The sequence below is a fragment of the Scophthalmus maximus genome, chromosome 3 (genome assembly GCF_022379125.1).
Source record: "Scophthalmus maximus strain ysfricsl-2021 chromosome 3, ASM2237912v1, whole genome shotgun sequence".
NCBI lineage: Eukaryota > Metazoa > Chordata > Actinopteri > Pleuronectiformes > Scophthalmidae > Scophthalmus > Scophthalmus maximus.
Genome location: NC_061517.1, coordinates 25,687,051 through 25,708,192, shown reverse-complemented (window position 1 = coordinate 25,708,192; position 21,142 = coordinate 25,687,051). Strand labels below are relative to the sequence as shown.

The 21,142-nt window shown below is 43.5% G+C and overlaps 3 protein-coding genes across 5 annotated transcripts; 1 reads left to right on the top strand and 2 right to left on the bottom strand.

The window, feature by feature from the left end:
* Nucleotides 1-500: 500 nt before the first annotated feature.
* On the bottom strand, nucleotides 501-10,128 carry abcb9 (ATP-binding cassette, sub-family B (MDR/TAP), member 9). Its single transcript, XM_035639833.2, has 12 exons — nucleotides 9,124-10,128; nucleotides 8,214-8,880; nucleotides 7,580-7,694; nucleotides 5,972-6,102; nucleotides 5,662-5,867; nucleotides 5,377-5,574; nucleotides 5,149-5,277; nucleotides 4,872-5,060; nucleotides 4,001-4,174; nucleotides 3,247-3,406; nucleotides 2,555-2,691; nucleotides 501-2,397 (listed from the first exon to the last, which is right to left on the bottom strand). The coding sequence occupies exons 2-12, from the start codon at nucleotides 8,875-8,877 to the stop codon at nucleotides 2,074-2,076; spliced, it is 2,427 nt and encodes an 808-aa protein (XP_035495726.2). The 5' UTR covers nucleotides 8,878-8,880; nucleotides 9,124-10,128; the 3' UTR covers nucleotides 501-2,073.
* Nucleotides 10,129-10,261: 133 nt separating this feature from the next.
* zgc:113436 (uncharacterized protein LOC503528 homolog) lies at nucleotides 10,262-15,666 on the bottom strand. 2 transcript variants are annotated; one of them, XM_035639845.2, is made up of 8 exons: nucleotides 15,323-15,666; nucleotides 14,609-14,838; nucleotides 14,392-14,503; nucleotides 13,319-13,457; nucleotides 13,033-13,087; nucleotides 12,641-12,898; nucleotides 12,447-12,563; nucleotides 10,262-10,895 (listed from the first exon to the last, which is right to left on the bottom strand). In XM_035639845.2, exons 1-8 carry the CDS (start codon nucleotides 15,492-15,494, stop codon nucleotides 10,638-10,640), a joined length of 1,341 nt encoding a protein of 446 aa, XP_035495738.2. In that variant the 5' UTR covers nucleotides 15,495-15,666; the 3' UTR covers nucleotides 10,262-10,637. The 2 variants fall into 2 exon arrangements, with proteins under 2 accessions (XP_035495738.2, XP_035495740.2); XM_035639847.2 differs by having other exon boundaries at nucleotides 14,609-14,802.
* gtf2h2 (general transcription factor IIH, polypeptide 2) lies at nucleotides 15,382-20,536 on the top strand. 2 transcript variants are annotated; one of them, XM_035639848.2, is made up of 15 exons: nucleotides 15,382-15,517; nucleotides 16,503-16,605; nucleotides 16,755-16,832; nucleotides 16,941-16,977; nucleotides 17,112-17,198; nucleotides 17,296-17,346; nucleotides 17,457-17,511; nucleotides 17,674-17,779; nucleotides 17,864-17,954; nucleotides 18,081-18,276; nucleotides 18,890-18,953; nucleotides 19,056-19,162; nucleotides 19,480-19,582; nucleotides 19,675-19,714; nucleotides 19,902-20,536. In XM_035639848.2, the coding sequence occupies exons 2-15, from the start codon at nucleotides 16,550-16,552 to the stop codon at nucleotides 20,010-20,012; spliced, it is 1,182 nt and encodes a 393-aa protein (XP_035495741.1). In that variant the 5' UTR covers nucleotides 15,382-15,517; nucleotides 16,503-16,549; the 3' UTR covers nucleotides 20,013-20,536. The 2 variants fall into 2 exon arrangements, with proteins under 2 accessions (XP_035495741.1, XP_035495742.1); XM_035639849.2 differs by lacking the exon at nucleotides 15,382-15,517 and adding an exon at nucleotides 15,831-15,965.
* Nucleotides 20,537-21,142: the final 606 nt, after the last annotated feature.

Here is a 21,142-nt window from a genome sequence, read left to right as displayed (position 1 = left end):
TATTAGTTACCATATATTGTTTTATAGTAATAATATTGTATTGATAAGCAACATATTGCTTTGGTAAATTTCTATGGCAATTTTAAAAATTACTTGAACCGGAGAAAGATCGATACACGTTGTTTGTAATGTATCAATTATCAAAAACAGTTGCAGTTGATACATTTTTTCCCCCACAGTCGATCAATTGTTGACTTATTGTGTGGGAGCCAAGTTACATCTCCACGTTTAGTTCAAACAAGTGCAGTTTATATCTCGTTTAGCACTTTGTTGGTTCAAGGACAGTGTTTGTTAAAGGCAGCAATATTTAGGTTTCCGTTTACGTACGTACTGTAAGCATGTTACTTTCGCTTTAAGAGAAATAGATCTCTGCATTCCTTTTAAATTAATAAGTTAAAAGTTAGTTCCGTTGAGCCGCACAGTTTTCTTACCTTAGTACACTTTTCTGATGAATAAGACTTGGTTTTGAATACTCCTGTAAGAACTAAAGACTTACAAACTGTGGAATAAATATACTTTTACTTTTTTTTTACACTGTAGTCCATGTGGACGTTTTTCCAGTCCAATATAGGTGTACAGCACAGAAGTTAATGCAAGAAAACTGATGAGTCTCAACTCCCCACAAATCATTTTAGCTTTAGCTGCAGCTAAATGACAGTTCACCATCGTGCTTTGATATTTGTGATTAAAGGGAAAGTCAAAAATGATTATACAAAGCCAAACACCCTCCAAAATATGACCCATGTATCATTCATGAGAGGCCTATTAACTACCAAAAAACCAGTAGACAGTGAATGCAGCATGTGGCACTAATCCAGCATGTTTGCAACTACTGGCAGTTGACTGTTCATTACATACATTGTTCATCTACAGTGATTGATATTTACAGTGTGTACTGTGTGTAGTGACAATAAGTGATTTATTTCTATCAGTGACAATCATAGATCTCCATAGTACGTCCACATCCACAGCTAAAGGCACTGGTCTTCCCTTTGTCAGAATTGCACAGCTCACTAGTGAATCTACAAACAACAGAATTTAACCTTCACCTTAAAAGAAACACCGAGCATTTCATAAAATAAATGCGTAAATATAAATATAAAAGCACAAACACCTCTGGAGAAAACAACATGTTTGTCTGGAATGTGTGACGATGAGGTATTAAAAAGTACAAACACACACACACACAGTACATCAACAGCAACGTATTTCCTAAAAGCGAATGTATCGATTAGCACACATGTTGAACAATGATTCAAGTTTTATCTCCAGTGGAAATGCGACCACATTTTTGATATTATTATTATCATAATCATCATCACCACCACTCTATATTTGTAGTTTAAAGATTCACTGTGTAGGATTGGACGTGATCACCCTTCCGAGCATGTACTGGAGTTATGGTTGTGACCGTATTGTTGCGCCACAACACGATAAGAGATCGCAACGTAATTGGTGGTGCAGTGGAGTCGTATTTTTCAGTTTCCTCTGACAGTGGCAGATCTTGAAACATGGTGGGAAAGCGTAAGAAGTGAGGAACCTACGTTGACGTAAGAAAAATATAGTGGTGATTTGTTTTTGAAACCAATATATTCTTAATTTTGATCGTCAACGACACAGAAACCCTAACGATAACCCCGACCCGATTGAAGCTGAACGCAGCATTAATATGAGTATAAAATCATAGAAAATGCATGGAATGTTAAGTTGATTGTCCGCTATCTTTGGAATTCTAGGAGAGACGTGAACATATGTATGCGCAAGCGGTGAACCAATGAATCGCGTTGGCGGCCCCAGACATACTTCATGTACTGGGCTAGTGTAGAAACATGGTGACTCCCTGGAAGAGGTCCCGCTCCCTACGTGGACATAAATATTATATTCCAGTTATGCTGATAGATCCCCCTAAACCCTACACACGAACCTTTAATAAAGCTACTCAATTCACAGATAAGTGGATCTTCACCTGAGCTGATTCTGACATGATCATAGTATGTCCTCACAGAACGTCTTCTACAGTACGTGTGCGTCGAGCAGCAGTTTCCAGTTCCGTCTACACGCAGCAGTCCGTTCTCAGTAGCGACCTTTGCACTCGGACTCGCTGGCGCCGCTGCTGCTGCTGCTTTTCCTTCTCCGCTGACGCTGCCCGTCACGCTTCTGTCTGAAGTCCTCAGACGGGTTCAGGACCTCCGCGCCCGTCTGGATGCCCAGGACCTGCCTCTGCACCAGCTTGCAGTAGAGCCCGCCGCTGGCCATCAGCTGACCGTGGGGGCCCTGCTCAGCCACGTGGCCCCTGTCGATCACAATGATGTTGTTCGCCTTCTCCACCGTGCTGAGCCGATGGGCGATCACCAGCACCGTGTGCTCCTTCATGATGTTGTTCAGAGCCTGCTGGACCTGCAGTAGATAAATCAACACCTCAGTATATCCTTAGTATTTATCACAGGGCCGTAATACAGGATTGCATTACATCTAAAAGGTGCAAGCCTTTCTTTTGTGCATCTCCCCGACGCCAGGTGACACTTGGTTGTGGTAAATGCAGCCGTTTACTTACAATGTGCTCACTCTCTGCATCCAGCGCGCTGGTCGCCTCGTCCAGGATGAGAACACGTGGGGTGCGGATGAGGGCTCTTGCGATGGCCACCCTCTGTTTCTGCCCCCCTGACAACTGGGTGCCTTTCTCTCCAACATCTGGGCACAAAGTAAGGAGTGAGATAATAGTTAGCTACGTTTAATTTCACCTAATAGTATAGTGGACAGTGGAGAGGGGGCTGGAAATAAGAGTAGTGAGAGTAGGAATTGCAGCATCCTAAAATGTGCTAAATATAAACTAGAATAAGTGCGATGAGACTGATTAAACTGATATTCTTATATCTGTATCTGTGCCATCTAAATTTACTCAGTTCTTTTTAAAAGAAAGTAATGATTGAGATTTAGATCCCACTGAACCAGCTGAACTGACCATGAGATCTCTCGCAGGAGACCACTGCAGACCTTATTATTAGACTATTTTATAAGTCTGATATTGATCTAATAGTCTAATTTATTAGACTCATGCAGGTACAGTATGGTATAGGGGGAAAACATTAATTGACCATACTATAGCAATAATACTGACTGTCTTTTAGTGGTTGTTCCTGTGACACGCTGAAGGGAGGTCCTACAGTACATAAACTACCGTTTCCATTACTCAAAAAGTACATCAGTGGCTCACGTACTGTACAACTCGTCAGATCTAATATTTACTTGTCTCGTAGCCTTTGGAGAGGGCGGTGATGAAGTCGTGAGCGTTGGCCTTGGTGGCAGCCTGCACCACCGCCTCCATGGGGACGTCGCTCAGGCCGTAGGTGATGTTTTCCTCCACCGTCCGGGCAAACAGCGCGGGCTCTTGTCCCACGAGAGCTACCTGCGAGTGGACACGAGTGGGCGGGTTTACGCGCGAGAGACTTTAAAGACTTCAAACGCCTTATACATCTTATTCCTCTGAGCTCCATTGACGTTCCGAAAACCTATCACAACACACCAGTGAGCCACACTGTTGCACCGGGTGACATGTTCCCTCATTATTATAAAAACACACTCTTGTTTGTTCTGACTAAACCCTACATACACAGTTCTGCTACTGGAAATATTCACTACAGCAACAAATGTGTATTATTCAGCACATGAAACATGTTTGCACTATATAGTGCTATTTGAGTAGAACTTGAGCACTACAGCTACAGTGCCCTACAGCAGTTTTAGGGAATTATTAAAACTTTTTCATTTTTTTATTAAAGAGGTTAAACACATCGCCAGTTTTTAAAGATTCAATCTTCGATAGGAACAAATGGACTAGGTGGCACAGAGAGAGAAGAGAAGCTGGAAATACAGATGTAGCAATGTCTTGTTGGTCTGGGGCTTTTGTTGAAATTTGTTGACAGAAACCAAAAGATAGAAAGTAACTAGAGTCTCATCCTTTAGAAGAAGATCCCTCTACAATCGACTGATGCATACAGACCTTGGAGTGCAGGTAGTCGTGCTGAAAAGTGTGAACAGGTTTTCCGTCCAGCAGCACTTGGCCTCGCTGAGGAAGGTAGAAGTTTTCCAGCAGACTCACGCAGGAGCTCTTGCCACTGCCTGAGGGTCCCACCAGGGCCGTGACCTCGCCGGGCCGCAGGGTGAACGACACTCCCTACGGGAGGAACCAAGTCAGGAAGTGACTTCTGCACACTTCAACAGTCAGACATCTTTTCTTTTTTTTTACCAATTAAAAAGACTTGGTTTTATATAGCGCTGCAACGTACGATGATTGTCATTATCGACTAATCTGTTGATTATTTTTCTCGATTTATCAATTAGTTGTTAGGTCCATAAAATGTCTTTTAAAATTGTGAAAAATGTCGACCGTGTTTCCCAAAACCCCAAGATGATGTTTTGTTTTGTTCACACACCAAAGATATTCAGTTTACTGTCACAGAGGAGCAAAGAAACCGGAAAATATTCACATTTAAGAAGCTGAAATCAGAATTTTGACTTTTTTCCCAATAAAAAACTAAAAACCAATTATCAAAATAGTTGTCGATTAATTTAGTAGTCGATTTCTAATTGATTAATCGATTAACTGTTGCAGCTCTAGTTTTATAGGATAAAGGGTTACTGATTATTTGGTGTTTATGTTACTGACACCTGATAAAATATTATTAAATCATGTCCAAATACCACAACAAATGTGAAACTGTAATTCTGACAGATATTAAATGAAATAAAACACTTAATTCGAATAAACGGCTTGTACAGCATCAAACCAAAATGTTTGCAAACTAACTACCTAAGTATCAGTCATACACGGTTTATTAACACAGTGTTGGAGCAGGAACCCTCGAACAAACCTTGAGAATATCAGTCTCGGGGCGAGTTGGGTACGCAAACGTGACGTCTTTGAATTCAACCAGACCGGTGCATGCGTCCGGAGCCTCGGTGCCATCAGCCGGATGTTTGGGTTTCCTGTCCAGGTACTCGAAAATCTTCTCCGCGGCTCCCACTCCCTGCATGAGGCCCGTATACACCGATGCAATGCTCTGCAAGACACAAGGCGTTGGTGATGGGGGGAATTGTTGGCAACATCGAGCTGTTGTCGTACACTTGTAATAAAAAGAAATGACATACCTCTAGACATTCTCCCAGCTCCAGCATGTATATGAAAAAAGATATCAAGTGACCACTACTCATCTGACCAGTGATCACAAGATGCCCACCATAGTAGAGGACAGCAACCTCTAAAGCAAGCTCTGAAATCTGAAAAAAAAAACAAACAAGTACAGTTATCGATTCATTTTTTAAAAACTGATTTAGAGCCAAACATCTTCGCCTGAGGAGGCAACTCCTGATACCTACGCTACTTGACCACATGTAGCAGGCATAGGCCAGCGCCTCCTTCTTGTTGAGCTCGAACATGACCAACAGCTTGGCGTAGTAGGAGTTGGCCTCCCCACTCTCGTTGGCGAAGCTCCGCACCGTCCTCATGCCTGAAATGGTTTCTTCTGCTACTCGATTGGCCTCTGCAAGAGTTGTTTGCACTTCTTTAGTCAATTTCTGTAAAAGAAATAACATAAAAGCAAAGGCGCTACTTCAGTATTATCTGCGAAACAGGCCAGCGGCAGAGACACAGAACTACTTTACCTTGTAGTATTCTCCATAGAGTTTAGAGACAAGGGCGATGAAAGGGAATCCCATGATGGTCACCAGCGTGAGCTTCCAGGACATCCCGAACATGAAGATGAAGAAGCCGAAGCCCTTGATGGTGCTCCTCAAGAAGATGTTGACATTCTGGGAGATGAGATCGCTCACTTGGGTGGTGTCGGACGAGAGCCGCGAGATGACGTCGCCTACGGGGTTGACATACAGTAGGTGAGTCATGACAGCAAGAAGAGAGCTCTGTTGTCAAACCCGGGTCCCTACGGTATATAGAGGAGAGACGTTGCCACGTTACCCGTGTGATTCTCGTCAAAAAAGGCAATTTCCTGCCTCATCAGGGTTCTGAAGAGACGGCTCCTGAGGCGGAGGTTCAGTCGAGCAAACGTCAGGTTGAAGACTCCGCCACGCACACCCATCGCAAGTGAACTGAGGCGAGAGAAAAGCTCGTCAGACAGCCCGTAAGCCCGTGGTGACACGCTGCTTCCAATGTGGTCGATATATCGGTTGGCCGATAATAAGGCAGATATGAGCCTTTCACAGACATTTCCGTTTGCTGATATGCGCTGACGTGAAAACTTATTTCACAGAATAAATGATGCAGAAAATATGTGTATTGATGTTTAAATGTTTATTTTGTTCAATGTTTAATTCAAGTTCAATATATTTGGTTGCATTTGTGTTTTATTTTCATTTATAGTTATTTATAATTAAGTTTATGGTTGAACTGTAAAATATCAAGCCTCAATTGCATTTTTTTTTTGCCGGTTTGAAAATGACCTCTTAGGAATCGCTGCCAATTTTTTTTCAAATATAAATATATTTATATATCTGCAGATATATCGGAACATTTGCACTCCCTACTATCAGTATTGGCAAACTCTGTTTCCTGATCTCTCCCATATCTCTGCAGTGACCAATAACACCAAAACAAAAAAACGTATTACTAGTACAGCCCGACAGATATGGATTCCGGCAGCTTTGTAGCGCCCAGCTGTAACTGGGGCGACGTGTCTGTCTGGACCTTATTTATTATGGAAAAAGCCAGGAAATCTCAATTTTGACAACATGGGCCCTTTAAGCGGGGCCATATGGAAAACAAAGGCTTTAACAACCACAGCAACAACAAGAAAAGGAAAGGAAAAAACTAAATACGTAATAGAATGAATGTAATAAATGTAAAAACCTAGAACCCAGCCCCCATTAGAACCGAACCGCTCTCTTCCCCACAACGAAACAAAACCTGTCGTTACTTGTCGCTCAAACATACGACTTATCGACCTCAGGGAATGTGTAAAAGAACCTGTTCTATACATAAAGGTAGAAAAATCATTATTTACCGTGTAAGAAAAATAAGTACCATATATCATATATGCAACCCTAAAACGGAAACACGGTTGAAAATATAGGCCCCATTCACAAGTGCACTGGTGTTTAAAGTCAGTGCAACGGCAAAACTGAACCAGTCTGTAAACACAACGCCACACTGCACAGCTGTGCCTCCATGTTGGGGATATATCTTAGTTTAGCCATAAACATTATCATGAAAAAAATTACAAATACAACCAAATAAATAGAACTTGAATTAAGAAATTAAACATTTATTTGACCTAAAATGTAGAACATAAATGCACATTCAAAGGACTGATAATATGGGTCGGGCTCTAAACGTATCGGCCGATACATCGGTCGTGCTCTACTTATTACTGTAAGAATAAATGAAACATTAGGTTCCTAGTTTGCAACACGTTCATCTAATCAAATGCCAAAGGGTCACTTTACATTGAACTGTAAGAATAATAGTCTCTCTTATGCTCATTTAATGTTGGAAGATTTGCACGTGATCACACTGATGACATACTAACATTCACCACCAGGAGGCGGCCTGTCCACTGTAGACACTCACCTGGCTAAAGCCAGTACAGCCAGTGTGATGACTGGTTTGGCAAAGTGCTCCATGCTCTTGTAGCTCACAATGCCATCGATGGCCCTTCCATAGTAGAACGGAATGAAGGCTTCACCTGGAGGCACAGACACGGACCACGACACCGGGTTAGAGCTGATCACGCGTTCCTGGGACTTAAAACATTCACAAGCAAGGATTTAAAAGAACTCTTGTACAACGATTAGATGTTTGTTTTCAAATTAACCTCAGAAATACAATTGGGTTTTTGACCCAAAGCTAAAAAAAAACAAGGGATTGAGAAAGAAAATCATTCTGATATACTATAGACTAAATGATTCCCTGATAAAATAATGAGTAATAAAACTAATCATTAACTGAGGTCAGGGTGTATTGGTACAGTTGACACTTTATGGTCTTTATTATAGTCTCGACCACGGCTTCTATGTATGAAGATGAAGAAACCAGGAGCCTTGTACTTTTTTTGATGTTGACATTGGGATTTAGCGTGGGTTGCACTTCATTGCTGTTCATGAGAGCAAAAGCAAAATGTCTGGTGGTTATGTGTGAAGAGTCACACGACCGTTTCTAACAGGCAGGATGAATAGTGTCACTCGACAGGTTGATGATCACTCACACACAGCAGAGATGAGCAGGAAGAGGATGGCCACAGACAGCAGGCCTGCATCCTTCCTGATGAAGGATAACAAACGTCCCAGTGTGGCCCCGGAGCCAATCTTCTTCTTCTGGTCGCCGCCCTCCTCCTGATTCTTCCTCTGACACCCCACCTCCTGCTCCTCCTCATCAGCGGTCCCCACCAGCTCCTCGGTGTCCTCAGAGCCCCCCTCTCCTCTGCTGCCGCGACGGGTCCCCGAGCCGTCCTCCTTCCCGAGCAGCCCCCAGAGCAGCACGACTCCCAGGGAGGAGGCACAGGTCCAGCCAATGAGGCCCAGGAACCAGGGCCGCTGCGTCAGAGGCCCCAGCTCGGTCAGCATGAGCAGCTTGGCCAGGGCGTAGGTGACGACGACCAGGCTGATGAGGAGGATGAGGGGGGCGAGCGCGGCGACCCTCTGCGGACCGTCCGCCTTGTTCCATGACACACCGACGGAGGCCCCCAGCAGAAGGGACGCTCGGAGCAGCGCGGTCCCCCAGAGGTCCAACGCAGACGTGAGGATGCTGAAGTCCAGGACTTCATCTCTGAACGTGACCAGGTGGGATCCATGTGTGAACAGGACAGTGGAGACGACAACATCCAGAAGGGTGAACAACACGGTGCAGCTCACGCCTGCTATGATGCCCATGCTCTTTTCAAGGCAGAGTGACAGAGTTATGACAAGTGCAACCAGCGTTTAACTGTGTTTAATAACAAAAACTGGCTTTTCAGAAACAACTTGAAGAAGCAGTCAGACTAAAATGCAGGGAATCTGGTTTTACCTACAACACCTACCACCAGATTCCTTCTAATGTATTCTAATTCTAACTCTCATTTCTGCAGAAACGAATCCAACAATAATATATGAATGTCTAGACAGTATATTTACACTCACCTTTGTGAGATATTTTATTTATGGCACATTACATTATATTGGAATGTCTGTAACTTGAGTTGCCTCTTGGTCACAAATGCTGAGTGGTTTTTAAGTCGGGCTTTTGTTGTGAAGGGCAGGAGCGGAAAGAAAAAGAGCGCATGCGCTCTTGACGGTGAAAAAACCCCAGTTATACTTTTATTTTGGAGAAACTAATTTCCGGTCTCCAGCGGCTCGTAGTGTAATAGTGTATAGGACGTAGTAACTATCTTAATTTACTCTCTAACGACGATGTTAATGATTGACGAGTACGGTTGTAACATTATTAATGCACACTATTAGCTAGCTAGCTATAGGAGTTAGCCTTGAGCAGGCGGTGAGTTGCTTTGCGTTGCGTCGCGTTACGTTAAAAATGCGTCCATGTCATTAAATCCCTTCGTGTCCAGCCGAGTGTCCACGGGAACCTGGAGCCAAAGTCCTTTCTATAAAACCGAATTGGGATAAAATGCACAGCGGCGTGAATGGAGGAACATGCCGAGAGAGACTCACCACCCGAACTGAGCCGAGTGGACACCGGTATCAAAGATCTTCCATGTCACAGAGGTATCACACTGACACAGGTACTGTGATCCGCCACCAGCACACAGATAAGCTGCCACGACTTAAAGCCCGCTAACGCACACACAAAAACCTCCTTTGACAGTGTAAATAACGTCAGTGTTAATATGTGAATACAAAGTTAAAGTCAGTCATTACACTGAAGCCCCGTCACCCACAACGTCCACAGGATAAAACTGTCGAACGCACTCGCCAGTGGTTCTAATGCACGGAAAAGGAGGCAGAGTGATGCCTCTTTCTGCTTTTGATCCATCTTGACGCACAGGAGGTGTCCCGGAAGTAAACGTTGTGTGGCCCCTCCCACTAGATATACTGTATGCATATTATACAACATATAGCACCATAGGTTTGTTGTTGTTGTTGTTTTGTGTTACTCATAATTTTATATGAGTTACTTATTTTAAGCTTCAGCTTATACAACAATCTAACATTGGAAACCATATCTCCAATATTGCAGACAGATAGCTCATACATCTATATTCTGCACAACAATCTCTCATCTACCCTCACGTAATGGTTATAAACATGTTAATACCTGAAATGTAATGAAACAATACCTTTATTATTTTTTTAAAGTATTGCAGCGTAAAAATATATTGTGCGACAAAGTGAAAACAAATAAATTAACATCATTCACACGGAAAACAAAAGTTATTTTGTGGGGAAATTAGGGAGGGTCAATGTTAACTGGCATTTGTTTTGGCCAGTGGATTCTGTTTTCATGTGCGAGGCTCATCTGGAAGTGAAACATCAACCTGCAGCGTGTTCATCCAACTGTACGTCGGTCGCACCGATCATCACACTCCTCTGAATTACCCACGTCTTTCTGTCCAAGACTACAGGCAGCGCATGACGAACCACGACTGGTCGCGCTCCGTAGGTGGGTCGCCTCACTTTCCTTTTTCAAACCGTGCCTCTCAGTGGACGTCGGACTCGGCCAGGTGATATGCCAACTCTGCCTTCATGTCCTCTGAGCTGCCTTGCTCGGTGGCCAGCACCGTCTCCACGGGGAAAGACAAATATAAACTCTCCTTCAGTTTTTTGGGTGAGGGTGAGTCCCCTGCACTGAACAGAGGATCTGCGATTTTATAGGTCATGGAGGGAATGCTGGGTGACCTGCGCTTGGCCTTCTTCTTCTTCTCTTGTTTGTAAGCTGCGTTCATATTGGCTATCACCTGGAAGTGAACAACACACACATTCAGACACATGGAACTACAGTGTTGACTGAAGGTTTTGGGATACGTAGTTTACGTGGTGACAAAAACAAACACAGATGAACGCCATAAATAATGATGATGTAATTCAAACTTTGATGCCATCAGTGAAATTACAGAATGTTGCATTGTGACCCATGAAGGTACCGACAGGCACATTTTGAACAGGCATTAGTCTGTCTTAAAACAATACAATCCATATACACTGAAGGAGCTATGACTGTTCTCCTGTTAATACAGCAACGTACAGTGGCCCTGAGAGCTCACAGCACTAAAACTTAAGAAAACACAATTCAATTTGACAACACATGCGCAGCATTTAGAAAAGGGCGCTGCAAACACCACAACGAAACAAGTGTTTCCAGAGGACACTTAATAGTGATGCACACGTCTGGATATGTTTGGGGTGAGGTCGAATTGTCAAATTGGCTTAGGAAGTTTCCCAAATCTTGAAGTGACCCGGAAGTATTTCATCAGCAGCCATGAGAACAGCTGTTCGGATTCTCTAAATGCATAGGAAAGGAGCTTCAATGCTTCCTTTCCTATCTCCTTTTGCATAGGGTACACTGGACTTTCCTATGCGAAAGTAGGGAGATAAAGACGCCCCACAATAAATTTTGGCAGCGATATTTAACGTGACGCGCCATGCACGGACGTAAACGATTCAATCCGAAGAAGAAGAAGAGTATGGATATGACCCAGAAGAGATGCACGTCATCATGTAAGTTACTGTTACATATGAATCATTTACATCTGATGTCACACGGTGGTAAAACACTGACACATGCTGATGGAGCCGCTGCGTTTTTTGTAGTTCATCTTCGGAAATTTGTAGTGTCACCACGACAGACGCATCAACAACATCCGCCGTCGCATGACGACGTAGTTTAGTGAAAGTGGAGTCGGATTCTCTGAGTAGCGCTGTCGTCTTTTCTTAAGTCCCATCAGTCCTCCTTTACACCTTTCCTTGACCTCATGACGTTTTCCACTGAGATCAAGGAATAGTAGAGAGGAAGGACATTTGGACCGCACCCTTGTTGTTGCCCCTAGATTTTGACTCACAGGGCTATTAAGTTTCTCTTTCCGTCCGTGGTGTTGGAAAATGAGATAAGATAGACATTGTGATCGCATGATTCAGACATGTGCATCCCTTTTAAGTGTCCTCTGGAACGACAGCCTGTTTCGTTGCGGTCTATTTGCAGCGCTTTTTCTAAATGCTGCGCATGTGTTGTCAAAAAGATGAAGATGTTTTCTTAATTTGCATGTGTTTTGTCTATTTGCAAGTGTCTTTTTCTTACCTTGAAATTGATTGATTAAGGACACCAACAACTCTCTCATTGTATATAAGGTCATGTGAGTATTGTTTCAAGACGGACAAGAAAGAATGCAATCTAAGAAAGCATTCATTCTTCCTCAACTCTGCGTGCTTGTAAAGTTGTGCACATGTGACAATCACACTCCAGCACCAGCATTTTCATTCATAAAACAGAGAGAAAAAAAACAGTGAATTACCAGCTGCTTGACAGAGTTTTGCTGCTCCTGCATTACTGTCATACACGTAGAGGCCGTCTCCTTTGTGGAATACACATCCTGCTCTAGTTCATCATAATTCAGCAGGCTCAGTGTGGTCTAGAGGAAAGAGAATGACATTAAATAAGCAGTCACCACAACACACAGGTAGAAATGGCGTATTCTCACGGTCTTACCTCATTCGGTAAATTAGCTTTCCTGTTGAACATGAGCGAGTACGGGGTGAACTTTGTTGTGGGGTTGGTGGACGTGCGGAACGGAAACAGCACCGGGTCCAGGAAGTCATCCCACTCGGCTTGCTTCTCCGTTACCATCTGCACGACGGCTTCCTTCAGTAAGGCGCCTGTGCAGTCGTGGAGCGGGTTGAGCTGAGGCTGATCCAGAGAAGAAACCTTCTGCACGATGCTCCACCTGTCGCACAGCATCTTCGTCACCTGAAAAAAAATTAAATAGAAAAACATCCATACTCATTATCTGTGCTTACGAAACGCGCCCACGCCACTGCTACAACTTCTGATCAGTTTATTCACCTGTTTATTTTTAATCAACTCTGCGACTCACATCTCACCTCGTCACAGAAGTCGGCATTCTGCGTGCACACTATTGTTTTAGGGGCACCAAACCTAATTGAACAGAGAACAGTATTTGTTGAATTTTGAGGGTATCAACATGGGTTTACCTAGATTGGCCTTTTATTAAACAGTCAGAAGTGACCATGGCATGTTTTGAATTCTGTCAACAAAAAAAAACACTTGGTAAATTGTTTTTGGAGGGACGTGGAAGTTGTAGATTTAGAGCACAAAAGAACAAATATTAAACAATATTAATATTTAATCATGTGGTTTTTGTTTTACCTGTATATACATTTGGAGATGCATCGTGCAACAGAGAAGGCGTCCGTCTTCTGCACCGGTAACGCCTCTGGCCACTTACTGAAGTAGTCGATGAGGACGGTGACATTAGTGTTGCCCTGCTGCGTCTCAGGGAAGGGTCCTGGTGAGAGAGAGGAGGGAAAACATGACAAGTGTCAAGCTGTGCAAAGATATAGAGCAAAACAGTGAGGTTCCGAAAGTAAAAATCCCATTCATATTCGCCATTGACATTTTGATTATTTGCCATAATGTTGAGGTTCTGAAACGATGGAATATGAAAATGTAAATCATCATAATTTTAAGAAAAACGTGTTTTATTTGCAATGTCATTGGAAAATACTACACTACCCACAATCCTAAAGTGTAACATCGACGTGTCTGATTGGTGGGGCTCACTGTTAGCATGGAAACGCTTGCTACAGCTGCGAACTTCATGTCGGCTGGTGATGCTGCGTTCCATTGTACTCGGAGCTCGGGCGTCAGGTTGACCTTCCATTATACCTCAAAACTATGTATTACAGACCTGCGAGTCGGAGGTTGCAACTGGAACGGCTTCTCGAGTTGGAGGAACCTCACCAACACCGAGTTCCGAGATGTAACTGAACGCAGCATGAGTTACTGGAACCCGCTGCTACCACTTAACTCTTACGGTCGTTATACACTTTATACGCACACAAAACACAAGCTGCAACACATTATAAGATGCTTATCAACAATATAAATACTATAGTGATGATGATTAAGGTTATATTCAAGAAGATGCTCAACTGTTGTTGGAAGTAGTAATTCAAAATGGTTTATGGGATGAGTAGTTCCTTCGCTGTTAAAATAATTATGTACTTGTCTTGTACCTTTGCCTTTTCTTCCCCGTTTTCCAATTATTATTTTTTCACGCCAAATTAATTGTTTTATGGTCACTATCCATCTCATCGCTTATTGTATTGGTTCCAGGCTTAAAACTCTTCTTATAAGGATTTTATAAAATGTCAATGGAGTAAATGAATGGGAAATTCAAATTGTGGATTGTTGATTTAAATGAGGTATGAAAGAACAACCTATGATGTCAATCCCAACAATTTCCCACGGCGCGTCCACTTTTATAGGCCGAACGGTCCGCGCCAGGTTCTTGTTCCTCTCCGTGTGCTGACAGGTCTCACACACTTTGATCTGAAACAGGAAACGGAACACAGTTATGGTGAAGGTTAGACACCCTTAACAGAATAGCACCCAGTGAGACTAAGTGAGTATTTGACACGTAAAAACGCAAAGTACCCAATCCACCACGTCCCTGATGATCCCCAGCCAGTAGTACTTGCTCTGGATCCTGTGCACCGTCTTCTTTTGGCCCAGGTGATGGCCGATGTCATTGAAGTGGCAGTCCAGGAAAATCTGCCTCTTCCGCTCGGCCTCGATCACCACCTCCCTCTTCTCCTCCTTCTTTGGCCCCACGTAGTACAGCTTGCCCTCTTGGATGAAGACACGGACGAAGGGGAACGTGTGAACTACTCCCAAAACAGAAGACTTACAACATAATGATCTCCTGCAAACTAACGAGGATCATATTCAACTGAACATCACAGGGGACTGGCTGAAAAACAGTTGAGGTTTATTCATAAAACCACCACTTACCCCCTGAAACATGTGAGAGTAGTTTGGACACTATTCCCAGAACTCTCTTCATCCAAAGTACAAAAAAAACTAAGCAGGCTAGTAAGAGCCAGTTTTTACAAGTTGATATGCCCCTGCTGTTCTCTCCTGGTCACAGTGAAGCACCAAGTGAGTGAGCCGAATTCACCACAGGGTCTTTGAGAGTGATAATTCATCTCACGCCGAGTCCTGAGAGATAAACCACGTGCGGACAACCTCGGTGAATCTTAAATTTCAGGTTTTGGCGGTGGGACTTCGTGACGTCATAGAGACAGCGACTGGAGCTGGAGGAGGACAGTGTTTTGTTTTGTTTTGTTTTTTGTCTAAAGAAACTCTTACCGTCAATGATGAATTTCTGTGCGTATCTCTTGAGGTTCTTCCTCCGCAGAGGGTTCATCGTCTGGGGGAAGCAGCCTTTGGCCACGAACGTGTAAATGTCACCGAGTTTGTTGGAGCTGGACTCGACCACCACCTCCTCCTCGGCGACCTGCAGCGACTCCGCGCTCAACATGTCAGCTCGCACTTCCGGTTCAGGTTGGTACAAAGGGCGGCCGTCACACACCTCGATGGCCACAAAGACGACCGATGCCAGTCTGCATATTTAAGACAGACAATCCACAACACGATCACAACAGGATGAAGATGATGCTGCTGCTGCTGCTGCCGCTGCTTCTTCTTCTTCGGCTTCCTCGGCTTCTTCTTCGTCTTTGGGTTGCCATACCGACTGTTAGGTGCATACCGCCCCCTACTGTACCGGAGTGTATAGAACATGATCTAGTTCAAAATAAAATATAATAATAATAATAATAAAGTCAAACCTGTATTCTAATGAACAATTAGTTTTAAGTTTTGCAAAGGAATCGCTCTCCTCGGTGCATATGCCGAAAATGACCGACGAACAAAACGGAGCGGATGCTTTTACTCTCGACAACATGTTTCCTTCCGGAAGATAAGTCGGTTGCACCGCTGGGAGTCAAGGGAGGTACAGTTGCATTCATCATTGCAGTTATTAAATTAAGTTGCACCTCACACAGTAACTAGTTATTAACCGTGTAAATTCATACATATCACAACGTGAGCACATTGAGTTACTTGAACAAGCCTAAACAACGGCGGTTTACAGAGCAGTTAGCTAGCTAGCTTTTGGGGTGATGACTTCCGGTAGTCACTCGAGACTAAGAAATACTTGGCAAGGTTTTATTTGCAATAATGAGATGAACATAATGTCACTGGTTGTCTGTAAGGTTGAGCAAATAATTCGGCATAGACAATTATTCGTCATTCAACTCAATACAGTAGGTAATCATGTTTTGACACACGGTTGATCCCCGAATCTATTCATTGATCCTTCAACTGAATAATGCTTTGTCCCTTCTTCCCTAATTTCCTTCTTTTTATGGCACAGTCTTTCATTAATAAGTGTCTTCTGATGCCGTTTATTATTAAAAGCCAGAGATAAGTGTGTTCACATCCTGCCCAAAAAGACATGCGTACTAATCTGAAGCTGTCGTTTTCCCAGTTCTTTGACAGTTATATCGCTTGTTGATTTTCTGGCCGGGAGACACCATGGATGAAGAACCAGAGAGAGCCAAACGCTGGGAAGGCGGCTACGAGAGGACATGGTGAGACTAACCTGAGATACCTTTGAGATTCAGCATCACGTCATCGTTGCAGGATTGGCTGATCGGACTGATCGTCATGAATATTTTTTAAAAAGTGTACAGATGTTCTAAATAACCTGCTCTGTGACTGTGTGTGTATTCTCCCACAGGGAAGTGCTGAAGGAGGATGAATCTGGCTCACTCAAAGCCACAGTGGAAGAGATCCTGTTCCAGTCCAAAAGGAAAAGGTGTGTGTGTTTTCTCCTTGCTGCTGTTCTCCCTTCCCTCTTCCCTGATCGATTGATTCTATCAAAGGTCACTGCTCCTACAAACTGACCTGCTGCTTTCTCTTGAAGGGTGATCGAAAGCCATGAACAAGTGAGGCTTGGGATGGTGAGTGAGATCTACCTCCTTCCTGCAGAACCGCATGCTTCATCCAGTGGTTCTAAGCCCCCAAACTTATTAGGGAAAATATAATCTCATGTCTACAAAGTTGAAGCTATCTGAACGATTTTCCTGTGCTCTAGATGCGACACCTCTATTTGGTGATCGACTGTTCGAGAAGTATGGAAGACCAGGACCTGAAACCGAACCGCCTCACCTCCTCTCTGAAGGTAAACACCCGCAGCAGACCCGTCACAATGTTCGACAGCAGCTGTAGGGCGTGATGATCATTTAACTGTGTCGTCTCCTCCCTCCTTTCCTCTGCAGCTGATGGAAGCGTTTGTGGACGAGTATTTTGACCAAAACCCCATCAGTCAGGTATGTTTATGCGGCCATGAGGTCTGTGTAGAGCCTGTGTATTTTAGTGAAGAGAAAGGGACCAGGACTGTAGCTGCAGTCTGACCCATCAGTGTGTTGTGTGTCTTCAGGTCGGCATCATCACCACAAAGAACAAAAGGGCTGAGAAGTTGACTGACCTGACAGGTGAGGGTCGCATGAACATGATCATTTTTTGTTGGGAGTGATTGCTACATGACAGCTCCACAGAACGGACAAATATGGATTTGCTTAATCTTTTTTAAACCACAAGGGGTGTGAGCGTCACTATTTACTACACTGTGATGTGTTATCTCGTTCAACCGTCAGGAAACCCAAAGAAACACACTGCTGCTCTGAAGAAAGCAGTGGACACCGTGTGCGCAGGAGAGCCGTCCCTGTACAACTCTCTCAGCCTGGCCATACAGTCGCTCAAGTAGGTTGTGCAGTGTTTTCATGTCTTAGACTGGCCTCTGTAACTGTATTACTGGGTGTCTGAGTGTCTTGTCTTTGTGCGAAGACACATGCCTGGACACACAAGCCGGGAGATCCTGATAGTCCTCAGCAGCCTCACCACATGCGACCCAGGCAATATCTACGAACTGATCAAGGTGAAGTCGCCCCCCCACTGAAGAGATGCACAGTCATCAGTGTCCAGTCACTAATGTGCGTCTGACATGGAGCTAACTCGCCCTCTCCATGTGTTTCTGGTCTCTTTCCTGTACAACTGTGCTCAGACCCTGAAGTCGCTGAAGGTGCGGGTGTCGGTCATCGGCTTGTCGGCAGAGGTGCGGGTGTGTACGGTGTTGACCAGGGAGACTGGCGGCTTTTACCACGTGATCCTGGACGAGAGTCACTTCAAAGAGCTTCTGATGATGCACGTCAAACCTCCCCCAGCCAGCTCCTCCTCCGAATGCTCTTTAATACGCATGGGTCAGTATAACCCATGTATAATAGTATAATGAATCATCTCCTCCACATCATAGCAACCGTGTGTTTAAAAACAGCAAGTGTAACAGCACATACAGCGTCCTGCTGCTCCTCAGAGCCACTAAAAATAGTTTACGTGCCACTGAAAACAGACCCCAACAAATGCCCAGTTTCCATATATGTGTGAAACTGTCTTCAGTAGGAACCAATGGTCTGGCTCTGGTCAGATGACGTGTCCCAGTGGGACATGATGGTTTGACAGTGAAGCCGTCGTTCATTTCATTATTTTACGCCTGTGACTTGTCAACATGGGTCTGCTGTGAAACACAGTTTTGGTTTGATCTTTTCATGAGGTTTTAATGACAATGACAGAACTGAATAACATCAAACATATACTTCTTGAGACAACATCTCCTTTTCCTCTGGAGCTAGGGTTGTTTAGAATTGGAAATGATTCATTTGAAAAAAAAGTTTGCTGCAAAGCACTTTTGAACACTACTAACGTTACACCATTATACCAATATTTAAAATTAACTTAAACGATTGTATTTTTTCCCTGAATGTACATTGAGCCAATGTCTCTGACCCACTTAATATGAATCCTGTGTTTGCTCAGGTTTTCCTCAGCACGTGCTCGCTGCTCTGACCGACCAGGACGCCAAGCCCTCGTTCAGCATGTCGTAAGTGGGAAAACGGGTGTGACACTTGAACCTCGGGGGCCAGGGGTGTGTAACCAGAGTGACTCGTCCTCCTAACGTGCTGCTCCTGCCGTGTCTCTCTAGTCACCTGGAGGGCGGCAGCGGCGGTCCAGGTCTGTCTCTGGGAGGGTACTTCTGTCCGCAGTGCCACGCCAAGTACACGGAGCTTCCCGTGGAGTGTAAAGTCTGTGGTACGTGTGATGATCCAAAAATTAGAGACAATACAAAGTATATAATAAGTCTGTCACAATTACTAATATTTTATATACATATTATTTTACCCAGTTTATTTATTTTAGATGAGATGAGATTAGGCCTCGTCACGATAACTACTTCTTGTCGCACGATATTTCATCCCCGAAGAAAGATTGAGTTCATATTCATTTGTCATACGATAAGTCGATAATGTAATTATAGTGACAGGCCTAGATGAGACTTCAAGTATTTTCTCCCTTGGCATTAAAATAGTATTGTAATTCTTTTTCGTGTGTTTTGTATCGTCTCCCAGGTTTAACTCTGGTGTCGGCCCCCCACCTCGCCAGATCCTTCCACCACCTCTTCCCCCTCCAGGCCTTTGTGGAGAGTCCCATGCAGGAGCTCCAGGGAGACAGGTGGCTCTGCTTACCCTCACGCGCTCAAACACAGACACCATAAAAGATTCTGTGCTGCCGTGCATCTAAACCTGTTGTGATTTGGGTTTCAGGTTCTGTCAAGCTTGTGAAGGGGAGCTAAAGGATAAACGTGTAAGTACAGTAGCTGAATTCTATTGTCCTATTTCTATATTAATATATACACATATTTGTAATTAAGGAGGAAGATAATCACAGAAATGAGACTTTACATTAGTCTAAAAGCTGCATAATATAACTGTATTGCATGTATTTATTCATTGCAACTTCAATCCCTCTATCCACCTGCTCTGTTTTGTAGATATTCACCTGTCCATCGTGTCACGGCGTGTTCTGTACGGAGTGTGACCTCTTCATCCATGACTCGCTCCACTGCTGCCCCTGTTGCATTCACAGTCACATCGGCCCATGAAGCTGGGAGGCCGATCATCAGACAGAGACTGATGTGTGCAGTGTGTACAGTCACTGCGTGTCTTGTCGTAGTGTTTGGAGTTTAGTCGTACATCAAGCACATACCGGCTAATGATATGCATCCAATCAGTGTTGTCCACCTTCTGATAACACAGATCCAAAGTGGTCACATTTCAAAGATGGGCGCGAAATACTGGATCGACGGTGGAAGCATCTATGTTCAACAAACAATATTCTGAGTTGGACCAAAGCTGCATCTCTATTTCACCTTAAGATACCTTTAAGAAAATAAAAAAAGAACATTGAGCCATCATTAAAGAAAGAAATACATGACCTTCTCAGGTCTGATACAATCATGTCAACAGTTTGTAGGGAAATATTCTAACAACGGTGCTGAGTTGGACCAAAGCTCCATCTGGGCCGCTGAAAGTCAGAATTATTTTGGGTGTATTTTTTGTACAGTTTTGTACTACAGATCAGATTATGACAGCGAAGCTGAAATAAAATTTTTTTTGTACTTGTCAACATGTTTTATCTGGTTAAAAAAGAAATTGCTGTAAATTTAAAAAAAAAAAAAAAAACAACTTTATCCAATGGACCGAGATTTTCCTCTTTAAAATCTCAACTTGCAGTCAATATGTGGAACATATGGTTGGATGCAGACAGGACTGTAGCGAGGACAGAGATTCATATTTCCAGGAATATGTCTGAAAATGAAATTCCCATTGTGGCTATACTGTATGTGAACCAAATGGGTCTACATAGTCATCATTTCCCAACCATAAAGTTATTCCTTATCTAATCTACTTCTAATCTAAGTTACCTCAGGGAATATCTAAAAAATATTGAGGACGTTTTGATACAGTTGACCCTTCCGCTCAGAATTTTCCTGTCTGAATGCAGATATTTTTGTAGTTGTATGATTTATAGGTGATAACAGGACTGGCGGAGATCTTTAATCCCACTAGATGGCAGTGATGTAATGACAATTTTCTTTTTTGTAAATCTTTATATCATCTTAAGTTAACTTCAAGAAAAAAAACATTTAGTCATCTTTAAAGAAAGAAATACATGACCTCTTTTTCAGGTCTGATACAATCGTGTCAACGGTTTGTAGGGAAATGTGATATA